We start from the raw sequence: 14302 nt of genomic DNA, 5'->3' as shown, positions 1-14302 counted from the left end.
TCAAGCAACTTGCAGAGAACATTAGTGAGGCTAATTGGGTGACAGCTGCCCATATCAAGAGGGTGTTGACCCAGTTTCAATACAGGGACAATAATGTCTCCTCGCCACTGACACAAGAGCTCGCTTTCGCTCCACATATGGTTGAAAATGGCAAGGATGTGGTATTGGCAATAAACTGATGTGTGTTTGAACATTATGCTGTGGATGCAGCCTGCCACTGGATCCAATTTACGATAGTGGGCTAGGGCACTGAGGAATTCCCACTCACTGCACGGAGCACTGTAAGGTTCCAGGCAACATGTGGTATGTGGTAAAGGAAGTTATTCTACCTGCTGATAATTCTCAGACACAGAGGCTCGAGTATAATGTAAAGCAAAATGTTCAGCAATAGCATTTGGAAAAGTGTAAATATCACCATTCCCAGAGATATGAGATTCACCCATGGGGTACTGGTGCCCACAGAGGCATTGATCTTCGCCCAAATATGCAAAAGAGGGGTACATGGTCCAATGGCAGCAACATACTGGTGCCAACATTCTCATTTCTGTCTTTTATGCGGTGGTGGACCTGGGCACAGAGCTGTTTAAAGGTAATGAGGTGCTCCATCGATGGATGTCACTTGTAGTGTTGGACAGCCTGTCTGCAATCTCTAACGGCAACAGTAATTTCGAGGCTCCACACATCCTCCGACAGGGGATCCCAAGGAAGTGGGGATCGCTGAGTCAGCTGCCAACAGAATGGCAGCAGTTGTGCTCTAAACAACCACACTGATATCTCCATGTGGCAGGGTGTGAAAGGCGACAGCAGTGGAGAAAGCATGACTGGGTGGACACTCAGACGACTGATGCCGCAGGAGCGTCCAAATGATAGGAAAATGATCAGTGTCGCACCGGTCATCGTGGAGTCTCCAATAGATGGATAGAAGACATGGGTTGCAAACGGAAATATCAATTGCTGAATAAGACCCATATGCCACACTGAAGTATGTCAAAACATCAATATTCAAGAGGCAAAGATTGAGCTCTGTGATCAAATTTTCAACATTTTTACCACAGTCAGTGGTTGTCGTTCCACCCCATCAAGGGTAACACGCATTCAAGTCACCCAAAATTAGGAAGGGTGGAGGAGCTGAGAAAACAGTGCAGCCAACGTGTTCTGGGACACTTCATCATGAGGAAGATACACATTGCAGATGGTAAATTCCTGAGATGTCTTCACACAAACAGCCACTGCCTCCGAAGTCATACTGAGTGACATCTTTGCTGTCAATAGAATACAAAATGTACGTTTAAACATCACTATGTTCTTTCATATTGCGATTCTTAAAATAGTCCCACTAGTCACAGAGAGTAGAGGTGTTTCCTCGAGAGTGACTCAAACCAACAGAGGTAATGCACAGAAGACTACATGACTCAGCCAAATGACGGAAAAATTGCTACAGTTTCACTGGAGGATCACCTATCACTATTCTGTGGGGAGTGATGGAAAATAGGAGACAGGGTCACCTGCCGCCACTGGTTGTGATGATACACCATAAACACACACATCTCCAAATCAGGGTGCTATGGCGGGGGTTGGGGGGGGGGGGGGGGGGGGGGGTCCGGAGCTGCAGGGACAGGGACCATCAGGAACGCTGCCTCAGTTACAGAGGCCGTACATGCGGGACCACCAGAATATCCCTCTTTTTGGAGGACTACTACTTGTCCTGGGAAGTAAGAGTCCTGAGGGGCCCTTTCTGGTAAGGTGTGCTGGAGGATGAGGGGTTTTGGGCATAGTATTGTTGCAAGAAAAAATGGTGCAAAGATCGAAAGGCACAAAAAGTGGAAAGGCTGGGCAAACGTTCCCTGCACAATCTGCACTTCTGTAAAATTTAGAAAACAAGTGACAAGTCAAACCCAACAAGGGGGCCATACAATTAATAATGAAAAGTTGCAGAAGAAAACGAGTTTCCAAAACACAAACAAGATCCAATCACAATCAGCACCAAGAATATTATCCAGTGGAAAAGTCGAGTAAAAGAATAGGGGAGGGAGAGTGGGATGGGTTGTCATACTGATAACGTTGAGATTTTCACAGCATGGACAATGGATCCAATGTTCTGCATTAGCAGCTGGATAATGTTGTCAACTAAAATCATAATAAGGCAATTAGGAGACAACCAACTATGACATTTTCAGAACATGAGAAGACTGATCAATACATGACATAACGCCTTATAAAAAGATGTAATGTAACTACAATCTAGTCTTACTGCATCTAAAAGTGTTGCAAATTGTGAAGTCTTATGGTAATGTAGCTACATTAGACCTAACCTGAATGGCCCGTCTGGGATAGAACACTACATGGAATCTCTGTGGTCTATTAAGCTCATCTCGCCAGGATTTATTGACAAATGATTAAGTAAGGAGAATAATGGTAAACCAAAATAATACGAGCAGTCGTTGGTAGGTGACAATATAGAAGCTTTGTTTATAGAATAATACTGTCACAAATAGTTCAAGTCCGCTGCATAATCTGACTGGGTAGTTATTCTGAACAACACCTCCATTATACTTCTGTGCAGCATACGTGCCAAAAAACTTTCTTTGGAAGAAAACTCGCCATAGAAAGAACGGTTTCACCTGTTGAGATATATACAGTTACACATATATTTGATCAAACTTTCATTACAAATTACTGGTGAGGGACTCAATGGAAGCCGGCAATGCACTTAAATCAAGTTTCCAGGATTTCATATGCATCCCCGTGACTGCATGTACCAATTCTGCAAACTGTTGCAGACATTTGTTCACACTAGTTCAATGTTTGCCTCTTTATACTTCAGTTTTCTAAATATTTTTGCATAACTTTGCCTGCGAAGGATCTGATAACATCATTTCAAAGGTACGAGTAATAATAAAAGCACCATTTTATTTTCTTTGCAATATATATTCCATGATTCACTATCAACTTAGCCATCACCTACTTTCAGTTTCAACTACCCCCCCCCCCCTCTCTCTCTCTCTCTCTCTCTCTCTCTCTCTCTCTCTCTCTCTCTCTCTGAGTGACAGAATGCATTGACTACTATTTTTTCTGAAGTAAATGTTTCGCTATAGAAAGTAATTGAAGGTATCACTGGTGATTTTGACTGACTAAAATTGTTCCAAAGTACATTTCACATCCTCCACCATCCAAACAGTGAACTCTGCAGATCTGATTTAATCGATTCCTACACACATTTTTCTTCACTCCATAAAAATCTTTCTTCTTTCACTGGAAAAACTATTGTTTAAAGGAACTACAATTTTAGTGAAAGAGGAATGTACCACTAAAATGGTGTAATTTTGTAAAGAAATGACTAACAATGCAAAATTGGAAGAAGAAAAACAATAAGTAATAATAAGTTTTAATGCACAAACCACGATAAAGAAACCTCTGCCTATAGCTTAATTCACTTCTTAAAACAATTTTCCTGTAGCTTGTGTTGAATACCGCTGGTTCGAGGGCATGCAGAAAACGTAAACTATAATCATAGAAAGAAGTATTTCTACGTCACTACTTGCAGAGAGGAACAATTTACATATAAATGAAACAGTGGAAACTCCACATAGGAATATCAACAATGTAGAATAAGATAGATTGCTGCTTACCGTGAAGAAGACGCATTAAGTCACAGACGGGCACAATTAAAGGACACTCAAACCAGAGCTGCCGGAGTCGACTATCATGTGTGCGTGAGGTGTGCTTGCTTGTGTATATGAATGGTGTGCATCTCTCTTTTGCTAATGACGGCTGTAGCCAAAAGCTTTGTGCAAGTGTCTTCTAATTGTGCCTGTTTGCAACTCAATATGTTGCCTTTATAGTAAATATCAATATCTTTTCCTACATTGTTTACATATGAACGAACTTGAAGAAAACAAACATTCACACACAATTCAGTTTCAGCCCTTAAATCATTAAGAGCTTGCATCACATTGCATGAGAATGCGACCAGAAATACTTCATCTGTAGAATGTATGGTTCACAAGATTTATAAGGTTTATCAATCAGTTTACCCTACAGCTACTGACACCACTGGCCTCAGACATATGTGATAGATTTTAATCTTAACTACAACCACACGCAAAAGAGATGCAAAAACACTTTAATAATAACACTGATGAATAAATTAACAAGATGCCCATAAAGAGAAAACAAAAATCTGGGTACCATTGTAACAAAAGCTACAAATGCTTTGAATCTCTTAAACACCTGCACCAGGCAAACTGTAAGTAAAGCCGAAGCATTTTTCAGAAACAGTCCTCAAAAAACTTCAAATATAATGTTTTACACTTTTAATACTTTGGAGACCAAGCCGCAACATAGTTCGGACTACAAGTTTGTATTAAAAAGAGCACACCCGAGTACTGATCAGGTTGCGATTTTCTCGACGTGTGATGTATGGCCATCTTGCAACCTGCGCCTTGACTGTTATTACCTTTTGTTGTCAACTTCTAGAATTATTTCGAAAGAAACATTAGCGAACATAACTGCTGTTGCAAGTGACTGAGTCAATACGATCACACTCACATAATTGTGTGTGTCCACTTGTTAGGTTTCACAGTTTGCTGTAATTTTACCACACGATACATCACATTTGTTGAGTGAGCAAGAAATTTTGGAAGTGCAAGGGGAAGAAATTACTCAATAATTCAGGCGACACTTTTTCTGGGAGGACCAATATACTTTCTGTCATTATTTTAAAATTTGTAGTCTATCAAAGAACTAAAGTGGAAAAAAAAGAGAGAAGAAGAAGAGCTTTAAGTTTGGCCCTTCTTTGGTATGTATTACTCTTTAAGATACATCAAATACATATGTAAAATCCAGGATGGAATGTAAAAATATCAGAGAAGGAAAGTTGCTACACATCATATAACGGAGATGCTGAGTCGCGATAGGCACAACAAAAAGATTCACACAATTACAGCTTTCGGGCATTAAGGCCTTTGTCAGCAGTAGCCCAGTTCTCTGAGACTGCAAACATGTGTGCAAGTTGCATTTGTTTGTGTGTGTGTGTGTGTGTGTGTGTGTGTGTGTGTGTGTGTGTGTACTGCTGACAAAGGTCTTAATGGCCGAAAGCTATAATTGTGTGAAAATTTTTGCTGTGCCTATCGCGACTCAGCATCTCCGCTATATGGTGAGTAGCAACTATCCTTCTCTGGTATTATTCAAATACATATGTGACAGAAAGACTTTAAAAATGGCATAAATGACTTGTTTCCTAGGCCCAATATCTTTCCAAGTGGCCATCTCCAAAGTTCTTAGTCCATGCAACCATCAAAATAGATTATACGAAATTATACAGGACTGGGGTTCAGAACCATTGTCAGTAAGCACTTATCAAAAACATTCTACAAATTTTAACAATATTTGAACTCATTTGCAGTGTCACCATCATCACACACTGCTAACTGACGAGAGGAAACCAATTTCTGAACAGCAGGAGTGCAGCAACAATGAAAAACTGAAGTAGGGAGGTCATATCAATTCCAAAGAAGTTGAACAAATGCTCTTTCTTGTAATTAATTTATGTATTTGTAGAAATCAAGGCCTGGTGATGGAGGATCATAAGAAATGAGGCAGCATATCCCATTAGTCAAGTATGGGAAAGAAAATTGGCTGTGTACCAATGCCAGCACATCATTTCATTTCAATAATTAAAGCTGCGGAATGTGACAGCTAAGAAATGAGGAACAGCCCTTCGTTAAATCTCAGTGAAGATAATGCATCTCAACAAACAAACAAACAAACAAACAAACAAAAAAAGTAACCAAGAGTTCAAAAATGGCTCTGAGCACTATGGGACTTAACATCTGTGGTCATCAGTCCCCTAGAACTTAGAACTACTTAAACCTAACTAACCTAAGGACATCACACACATCCATGCCCGAGGTAGGATTCGAACCTGCGGCCGTAGCAGTCGCGCGGTTCCGGACTGAGCGCCTACAACCGCATGGGCAACACGGCCGGCTAACTAAGAGTCATGTATTGTGTTGTCTTACAGAACAACAGAGTGATTATTATTATTATTATTATTATTATTATTATTATTATTATTATTACTGGATTGTGGGGCACTCAATCAGCAGCAGCCATACAATGCCCCAATGTTTACACAGTCCAATCTAGCCACTGTCACAAATGATAATGGTGATGATAACACAAACACCCAGTCCCCAGGCAGAGAAAATTCCTAACCCGGCCAGGAATCGAACCCGGGACCCCGTGATCCAGTGGCAGCAATGCTAGCTGCTACAGCATGAGCGGTGGACACAACAGAGCAAGGAGGAAATCCTTGTTTAATCCACACTGTAAACATGAAAACTAAAAACAGTTTCAGACAGTGGAGCATCCTCATGCAGAATAACAAGATGTGTTTTAAAAATGAATGAATGTTATTCCCTGGAAATTATTCGTATCTACGCACCAATGTGTTGATATTATGAAAATTTGCAGAAACTGACACATGGCAGTAAATCCCAGAACAAAATGATAATGAAACATTTTTAATGAGAGAGTTAAAATTATTTATTCAGACACACTTTTGGTACAATGTGGGGCAGATTGACGAATAACTTACCAAGAGTAACAACACATCTGCCCTTTTATGCATTCTTTACAGAGAAAAACAGAAAATGGACAGGATAGTGACAAAATTAAACTAAAAATTAAATTTGTTATATTTTTATTAAGCAACAAAAAGATTATACAGGATGAGACAGTCTTAATTCATTTTCCAAAAGTGATCACAGACTACTGAGACGCAGAGTAAAATAGAAACACAGCTACTCGCTGAGCTACTAACAGAAGTAAAGGACAGTCTACCACACGTATTAGACATCAGTCTCAGCAATTCCACACTCACGATAATTGCTTTATCGTGGGTCAATCATCTCTAACACATGGAGCTGCAAAGATGAGATTAGAAGATGGACCCTGCTAGGGTGGGTGGCTGCGACGTAGCTCACCAAGAACAAGCGTAACAGAGTGATAATATACAGCACAAGAAACCAGCCTGTCGAAACACTCTTTTTTCAGTCTTCTTTTATCGTTGTGAGACACTGACCCTTGTAGGCAGAGACAAGCAGCATGTCAATACATTTGAGCTCTCATGCTGACACAGGATGGTGCACATAAAATGGACCAAAAGAGGAACAAATGTGTCCATTATCATGCAACTTGGCACCTCCAGTGTCCACCAAAAGATTCTCTTGTTCTCTTGCCATATTGTGAGAGAAAAAACTTGTGTAAAGAAAGTTCAAGCATATGAGATCAAGGGGGAGTGCAATTAACAAATCAAGATCTCTGGTCTATCGCTCCTGCAGGCTGGTAATCATCCGAGACGGAGATACAGCCATAGGGTCACAGCTGCCCACTAAGCCTCCCCTGACCTAGGGTTCTGGATGACTTGACTGAATTCTCCCCATTTCCTAAGCCTTACCAGTCCTTTTCCTTCATCCCTCTTCCTTCATTCCTTTTCCTTCCCCTTCAACCCGTCTGCCAGAGGTCGATGCGTGTTTTCCTCTGCTGCCACTTAGCGAGTAGGTTTTTTTGTCAATCCAATTGTATTACAAAATATTTCATCATCATCATCATCATCATCATCATCATCATCATCTAGGACTGATTATGCCTTTCAGCGTTCAGTCTGGAGCATAGCCCCCTTATAAAATTCCTCCATGATCCCCTATTCAGTGCTAACATTGGTGCCTCTTCTGATGTTAAACTTATTACTTCAAAATCATTCATAACCGAATCCAGGTACCTTCTCCTTGGTCTGCCCCAACTCCTCCTACCCTCTACTGCTGAACTCATGAGTCTCTTGGGTAACCTTGCTTCTCCCATGCGTGTAACATGACCCCACCACCTAAGCCTGTTCGCCCTGACTACAAAATATTTATATAGGAAAAAGGGGGCAATAAATCAAAATAGAAACTTATGTTTGGTAGGCACCGACTATTATCGCTCTGAATTTTAAATGCCACAGTAACTAAAAACAAGGTGAAAATTTTATACACACTTGAAAATTTCTTCATTCATTTGTGTGAGTAAAAAAACATACATGTCCAAAAGAACACACACCGTTTGATCCTGCAGCCACTGTGAATCGAGGCACAACAGAATTAAAGGCATTAGCTGTCATTGGGCACTGATTTATATCAATGGGGCAAGCAGAAAATTTATGCCAGACCGGAATTCCAACCGAGGTCTCCCACTTAATTCTAGAGACGCAGTGACCACTATGCCATTTGGACACGTCACTGCAACTGCACAACTATCCTAGCAAGCAGACCCAAATTCTGAACTTGTAGCACACACTACTGACGTAGTGTTCCTGCTCATCAGACTCATTCCTCTTGCCTACTACGCAGAAGACCTGGGCTCGAATCCTAGTCCAGCACAAATTTTCAATTTGACTGGTAACTAACATCTTTAATTCCTTTCTGTCTAATTGCAAATTATTAAACCACAAGGACAAGAAATCCGAACGGAACTGCATGTTCATTTGCGTAATGTCTCAAAAAGAACAATCCTCAAAATTAAAACAGTACAGCAAGCTTTCTTCACAAAAGAAGACAATTAAAAAAAACTACAGCTATCACTCTCCTCTCCATAAATTATTCATTACAATTACTAGCAACCGCACTGCAAAATAGATTTCAGTCTGTCAAAGGACTAAGCCGGCTACATATGTGGACAGTCACAACAGTCCATTCCCAAGTAGTGAGTGATGGCGCACAATTGACTTCCAAAACTTTTTTGATTCGGTACGACACCAACATTTATAATTAAAAGTATGCATCATGTTATAGAGTATCCGACAAAATTAGTGACTGGGTGGGCAGGACACAGTATGTTACGTCTGGTGGAAATCAAGGTGCGCCCCATGTAAGTTTACTGTGATTCATGTTAATGCTGTATATTAATGATGTGGCAGACAATATTAATAGTGACCTCCGACTAATTTTCTTCAGATGATGGGATTTCAATGTGCTACAAAGACTGGCAACTTGCAATGTATTTACAGAAATGTAAAATAATGCACTTCTCAAAATGCAGAAAAATGGTATATTATTGTGGCAATATCAATGAGTCACAGCTGGAATTACTCAACTCTTACAAATATGTGGATGTAACTATTTTCAGCAATATGAAACTGAATGATCACTTAGGCACAGCCTTAGGTCAAGTAAGCAGCAGAGGTATTTGAGCAGTCATTCTTTCAGTGCTCCATACACGAATGGAACAGGCAGAAACCCTACACAAGGCATTGTGTCGATTGTCCTCTGCTGTGTACTTCACAGTTGTCTGCAGAGTATGTAAGTGGACATCTCAGAAGACAGAGAGTGCCTTCAGGTCCCTAAATCTGGAAAGAGCAAGATGCACGTGCATTACTGAATACACCAGCATCATTTTTCAGTTTAAAAGTGACACTACTCCCATGTTAGCCTTCAGGGCATGTTAACTTCGAGAACCGATGGAAGACTTGAATAGAGCAAGTTTAAGAAGTCTTGAAAATTTGTTTGTAAAAAATACAAAAATGATGCACATTCAACTAATAAAAAAGATAGTTGTACAAATTAAATTGTAGAACCAGCTGATGATTTGTGCACGTAGGGTTGTCGAAGTACTGACATCGAAAGAAATAAACTGAAGAGTAAAACTGGCTGGAATGTCTTTTGTAAACAGGATTTGCCACTAAGCTCGTGATGTAGCCTACTTCCCATTGATTGGGTGGAGAGATACGTTTTGGGAGCTGCCAAGAGACCAAATCAACTCTCTCCTCTGCTGATAAGCGAGACACGGTTTGCCAGATTCTGGGTGATAAGGAAAGACATAAAAGACTATATAACAAAAGGTGAGTGCATGACATTAAAAAATATAAATGAGAAAAACAGGTCTTTTTGTGTGTGTGTGGGGGGGGGGGGGGGGGGGGGGGGCGCAACCACGCGTGTAATTTTATAAACTGGTGTATTTCATACATCTTGAAGATATAACACAGTGATACTCTGAAGCCAATTTCTTCATTGCACGAAAATTCACTAGCTCGACTCATATTCAGGCTCAATATCCTGCTGACTTGGAAGATTAAAGAGATACTGAAAAAACTTTTAATGTATGTTGTATGTATGGGATTTTATGTTAAACATTACACTATCCAGTTTTGAAGAGAAGTGAACAGAGTGCCATTTTTACACAATAAAATGGATGTTAACATCATCATCATCAGATTATTATTATAAGATTATTATATTATAATAATATAATGGAAGGAAACATTCCACGTGGGAAAAATTATATATAAAAACAAAGATGAGGTGACTTACCGAACAAAAGCGCTGGCAGGTCGATAGACACACAAACAAACACAAACACAAACACACACAAAATTCAGCTTTCGCAACAGACTGTTGCCTCATCAGGAAAGAGGGAAGGAGAGGGGAAGACGAAAGGAAGTGGGTTTTAAGGGAGAGAGTAAGGAGTCATTCCAATCCCGGGAGCGGAAAGACTTACCTTAGGGGGAAAAAAGGACAGGTATACACTCGCACACACGCACATATCCATCCACACATACAGACACAAGCAGACATATTTAAAGACAAATTTTGTGTGTGTTTGTGTTTGTTTGTGTGTCTATCGACCTGCCAGCGCTTTTGTTCGGTAAGTCACCTCATCTTTGTTTTTATATATAATTATACTATAATAAGATTATTATATTATAATAATAAGATTATTATATTATAATAATAAGATTATTATATTATTATAATAATAAGATTATTATATTATTATAATAATAAGATTATTATATTATTATAATAATAAGATTATTATATTATTATAATAATAAGATTATTATATTATTATAATAATAAGATTATTATATTATAATAATAAGATTATTATTATTATTATTATCATAATAATAATAATAATAATGATAACACACATACAATTTTGTGTGTGGTTATATTTGCACACACAAAATAAAAGTTGACTCTAATAGGTTCACACAATGTTATACATATGATTACACCAATGAGAGATTTTTTTACTGGTTCAGGAATATCATATTACTGAAAGAAATAGATACTCTTAGAATGTGGTATGCATATAGAAGAAAGATGGGTTGACTCTGTGCACAGGAAAGTCATGTTTAAGTTGCTATTTCAGATAAAACAGTGGGTCTCTAGCGCTTATTAGCTGGTAACACACAAAATATCATAATTAACCATTCTCAATGCATACTGTCATGGCTTATTTCTTTGATAACATGCATCTGAAAGATAATATGGAAAGATCTCGCCTTCTGCGATTACTCAAATCACAGACAACTATAGTAATAGACAGTGAAACATTTTGTACTCTTAATTTTAAATGTTTAATACTTTGACATTTGATTCCCCAAGCATATGTATCACAAGTTGGATGTTCTGCTAAAGCAAATGAGCATTATGAAGGAGAAATGCAGAAAAAATTAACCAGACAGAAAATCATGATAATGAGAGATTTAAATGCAGATGTGGGAAAGGAAAGTGAAGGACATGTGTAATTGCTGGGAGTAGAAAGGAATGGATTGGCAATCGGAAACACCAGGTTTAAAAAAGAAAGTCATTACATAATCAACTAAGACTTAATGAGTAAATCTGTGATACAACTACATAATTTCTGACCAGAACTGTCACAGTTGTTGAGGCAACACCATCTGAATCCTAGATAGTATCATCGCCTTTTAATAGTGACGGTTAGAGAGATTAAGGGGCAGAAAGACAGAAAAGTATGGCGAGAGTGTGGAAGTTGAAGTAAGAGAAATTCAAAGAATAATTTGAAAAATAATGTATAATGTACCAAACAATAAGATGCAGGCAGTAAAGAGAAATGGGGAGAGTTCGAAACAATGGTGATGCAAGCTGCAGAAAAGGTGCAGAGGACCCAGTGATAAGAGAAGCTGGAAAGAAATGTCTTGGTAGAATGACACAGTAAAGGAGGAAGTTGCAAAGAAAAACCAAGGAATTCTGGACATGGTTTCAAGAGAGAAAACACAAATCAATAAAGGAATAAACTGAGAAGAAGATGGTGGCTGAGAGGTAGTAAGGGAGAAGAGGAAATGGATGGAAGAGCGGGCAACAATAGGGAAAGACATGTGTGAGGACAATAAAAAGGTCCTCTACGGATCGGTTAAGGCAAAGAGAGGCACGGCGGAAAGTGTTGGAGCGAACAATAAAAAAAAAAGAAGGAAAGCAATTCGAGGAGATGTGGAAGAACTATTTTTAAGAATTGCTAAACCCCAATGGAAAGACAGATGAGGAAAATTAGGTGCCTGGGGATGTAGGCAATGCTGAGACAGACATAACGTGGACAGAAATTGATGAAGTAATAAAGAATATGAAAGAAGGAAAAGCGCCTCAACTGGATGAAGTAAGTACATAGACAGTGGTTCCATAATGTCACGAGAACCTTATGAAAAGAAAGAACACCGAAAGACTGGAAAAAGATAACCACAGTACTAATTTTTTAGAAGGGTTGCAGGAAACTTTGCAAAAAGTGTAGAAGAATTACTTTGATATGTCGTATGTATCATACTGCCAGCGTATTTGAGAAGATCCTAGAAAAGAGTGTGCAGTAGGCGGTGGGTGGTGGTGGTGGTGGTGGTGGTGGTGGTAGTAGTAGGAATGTATCGCAGAAGTGAGAGTTGTGTAAAAGTTGGAGGAGAGAAGGCAGACTGGTTAGAACAGAACTATCCCCTCTACTTTTCATCACAATTATAGATGAAAATGTGAAATAATTTATGTTTGTTGGTGATTAAATGGTGTGGGGAAATGGAGGAGGAGAGGAATAAGAAAAGCTAAAGGTACGGGAGGAAGTACTGGGACGGCATAGATCAAAATTTAATACAAAGACACGTGAAGCGACGGTGACCGCAAGGAATACGACGAGAGTATATAAGGAAGAAGAAGAAGAAGAGAGTATGTAAGTATTACAGGTCAAATACTAAAGAAAGTGAGAACTATCTTGAGAGCTTAAGAAAAGACAGTTGAAGATATGATAAAGAGGTCAGTGAAAGGGGAAGGCAAGCACACTTATTTGTACAGAGTGTAAGAAGCCTATTTCAGGACAAGGAGAACCACTAGAACACAAAAGTGTTATAATAAGCATACTATGATCCAATACTCACTCACACTACTGTGAGTAATGAAAAAACGGCAGGTAAGCAAGATACAGACCTGCAAAAGGGAATTTCAAAGGAACAGGGTATGACCGACTAGAATTAATAAAGTTAAGAATGAGGCAGCGAGAGAAATAATGAAAGAGAAGCCCATGCAGGAGTCAGTAAAAAGGATAAGATTATGATGGAATGGACATGTTAAACCAATGGAAGTCAGCGGCACACCACGACATGCTCACGAAATGACAGTATCAGTGGATATACCTCAAGAAAGAAAGAGACATGCATGAATCTATAGAGTGGAGAAGAGAGGAGAAGATTGGCGAGGGAAATGTGGTGGAAGGACAGAAAAAAAAAGATGGAGAGGCTTATGTTGCACGCAGAACCAGCCAGGGGCTACAAAGGATGGTGGTGGTGGTGGTGTGGTGGTGGTGGTGGTGGTGGTGGTGGTGGTAGTAGAAGAAGAAGGAGCAGTAGTAGTTTGGTATTTGGAATGATGACAAAATGCTGCTTCTCTTACAAATTAAAGACACTTTGTAAAGCAATTAAAACTGCATAAAAAATCTCAAACTGTACTGCACAACAGCTGAAATACAGAAGTCTACGGAAAATGGCCTACCATTCTCAAGATTTTTAAGAGATCCACAATTTGCTGCAAAACAAAATACATTTATCATCAGAACAGCAAGTAATAATTTTGAACACAGCAAAATACTTATTATCTGCAAACCATATATTCTTATTTCAGTATATATAACGTGTACTGTAATGCACACAGAACAGTAATCTTACCACTAAGATTCCTATCAGTTATGCGGAAGTTCAGAGGACAAAATGATTTTGATGACACTATTCGGGCTCCATCTTTCAGATCAGCAAACCGTTCTTTTAACATGTGATCTACTGTTGGTCCAAATGCAAAGTTGTTGACAAACACAATGGTTGCACTGATAATCTTTTCACGATGTTCGTCATTCAGGAAATCTCCTTTTATAAGGCGATACTCTCCATATTTCTTCCCATACCAACGCATCCATTTACGGAAGTGTACGTTCATAGCCTAGTGAACATTAAAAAGAAAGTTGTGATTAGAACACGTATAAACGTACCGTTGAT

The 14302-nt window shown here is 39.1% G+C and overlaps 1 protein-coding gene across 3 annotated transcripts in view; it reads right to left on the bottom strand.

The window, feature by feature from the left end:
- The window catches only part of LOC126480701 (histone-lysine N-methyltransferase, H3 lysine-79 specific), a 206108-nt gene that overhangs the window by 84011 nt on the left and 107795 nt on the right, over positions 1 to 14302 (bottom strand). For all 3 annotated transcript variants that reach the window (XR_007587454.1, XM_050103945.1, XM_050103946.1), the window contains one exon: positions 13979 to 14246. Coding sequence is in view for 2 of the 3 variants with exons in the window: in XM_050103945.1 (XP_049959902.1) it covers positions 13979 to 14246 (268 nt within the window). In the remaining variant the exon portion in view is untranslated. The remainder of the gene's footprint in view (positions 1 to 13978; positions 14247 to 14302) is intronic.

This window comes from Schistocerca serialis, chromosome 5 (assembly GCF_023864345.2).
Source record: "Schistocerca serialis cubense isolate TAMUIC-IGC-003099 chromosome 5, iqSchSeri2.2, whole genome shotgun sequence".
Classification (NCBI taxonomy): Eukaryota; Metazoa; Arthropoda; class Insecta; order Orthoptera; family Acrididae; genus Schistocerca; species Schistocerca serialis.
This window is presented reverse-complemented; position numbering and strand designations above follow the sequence as displayed.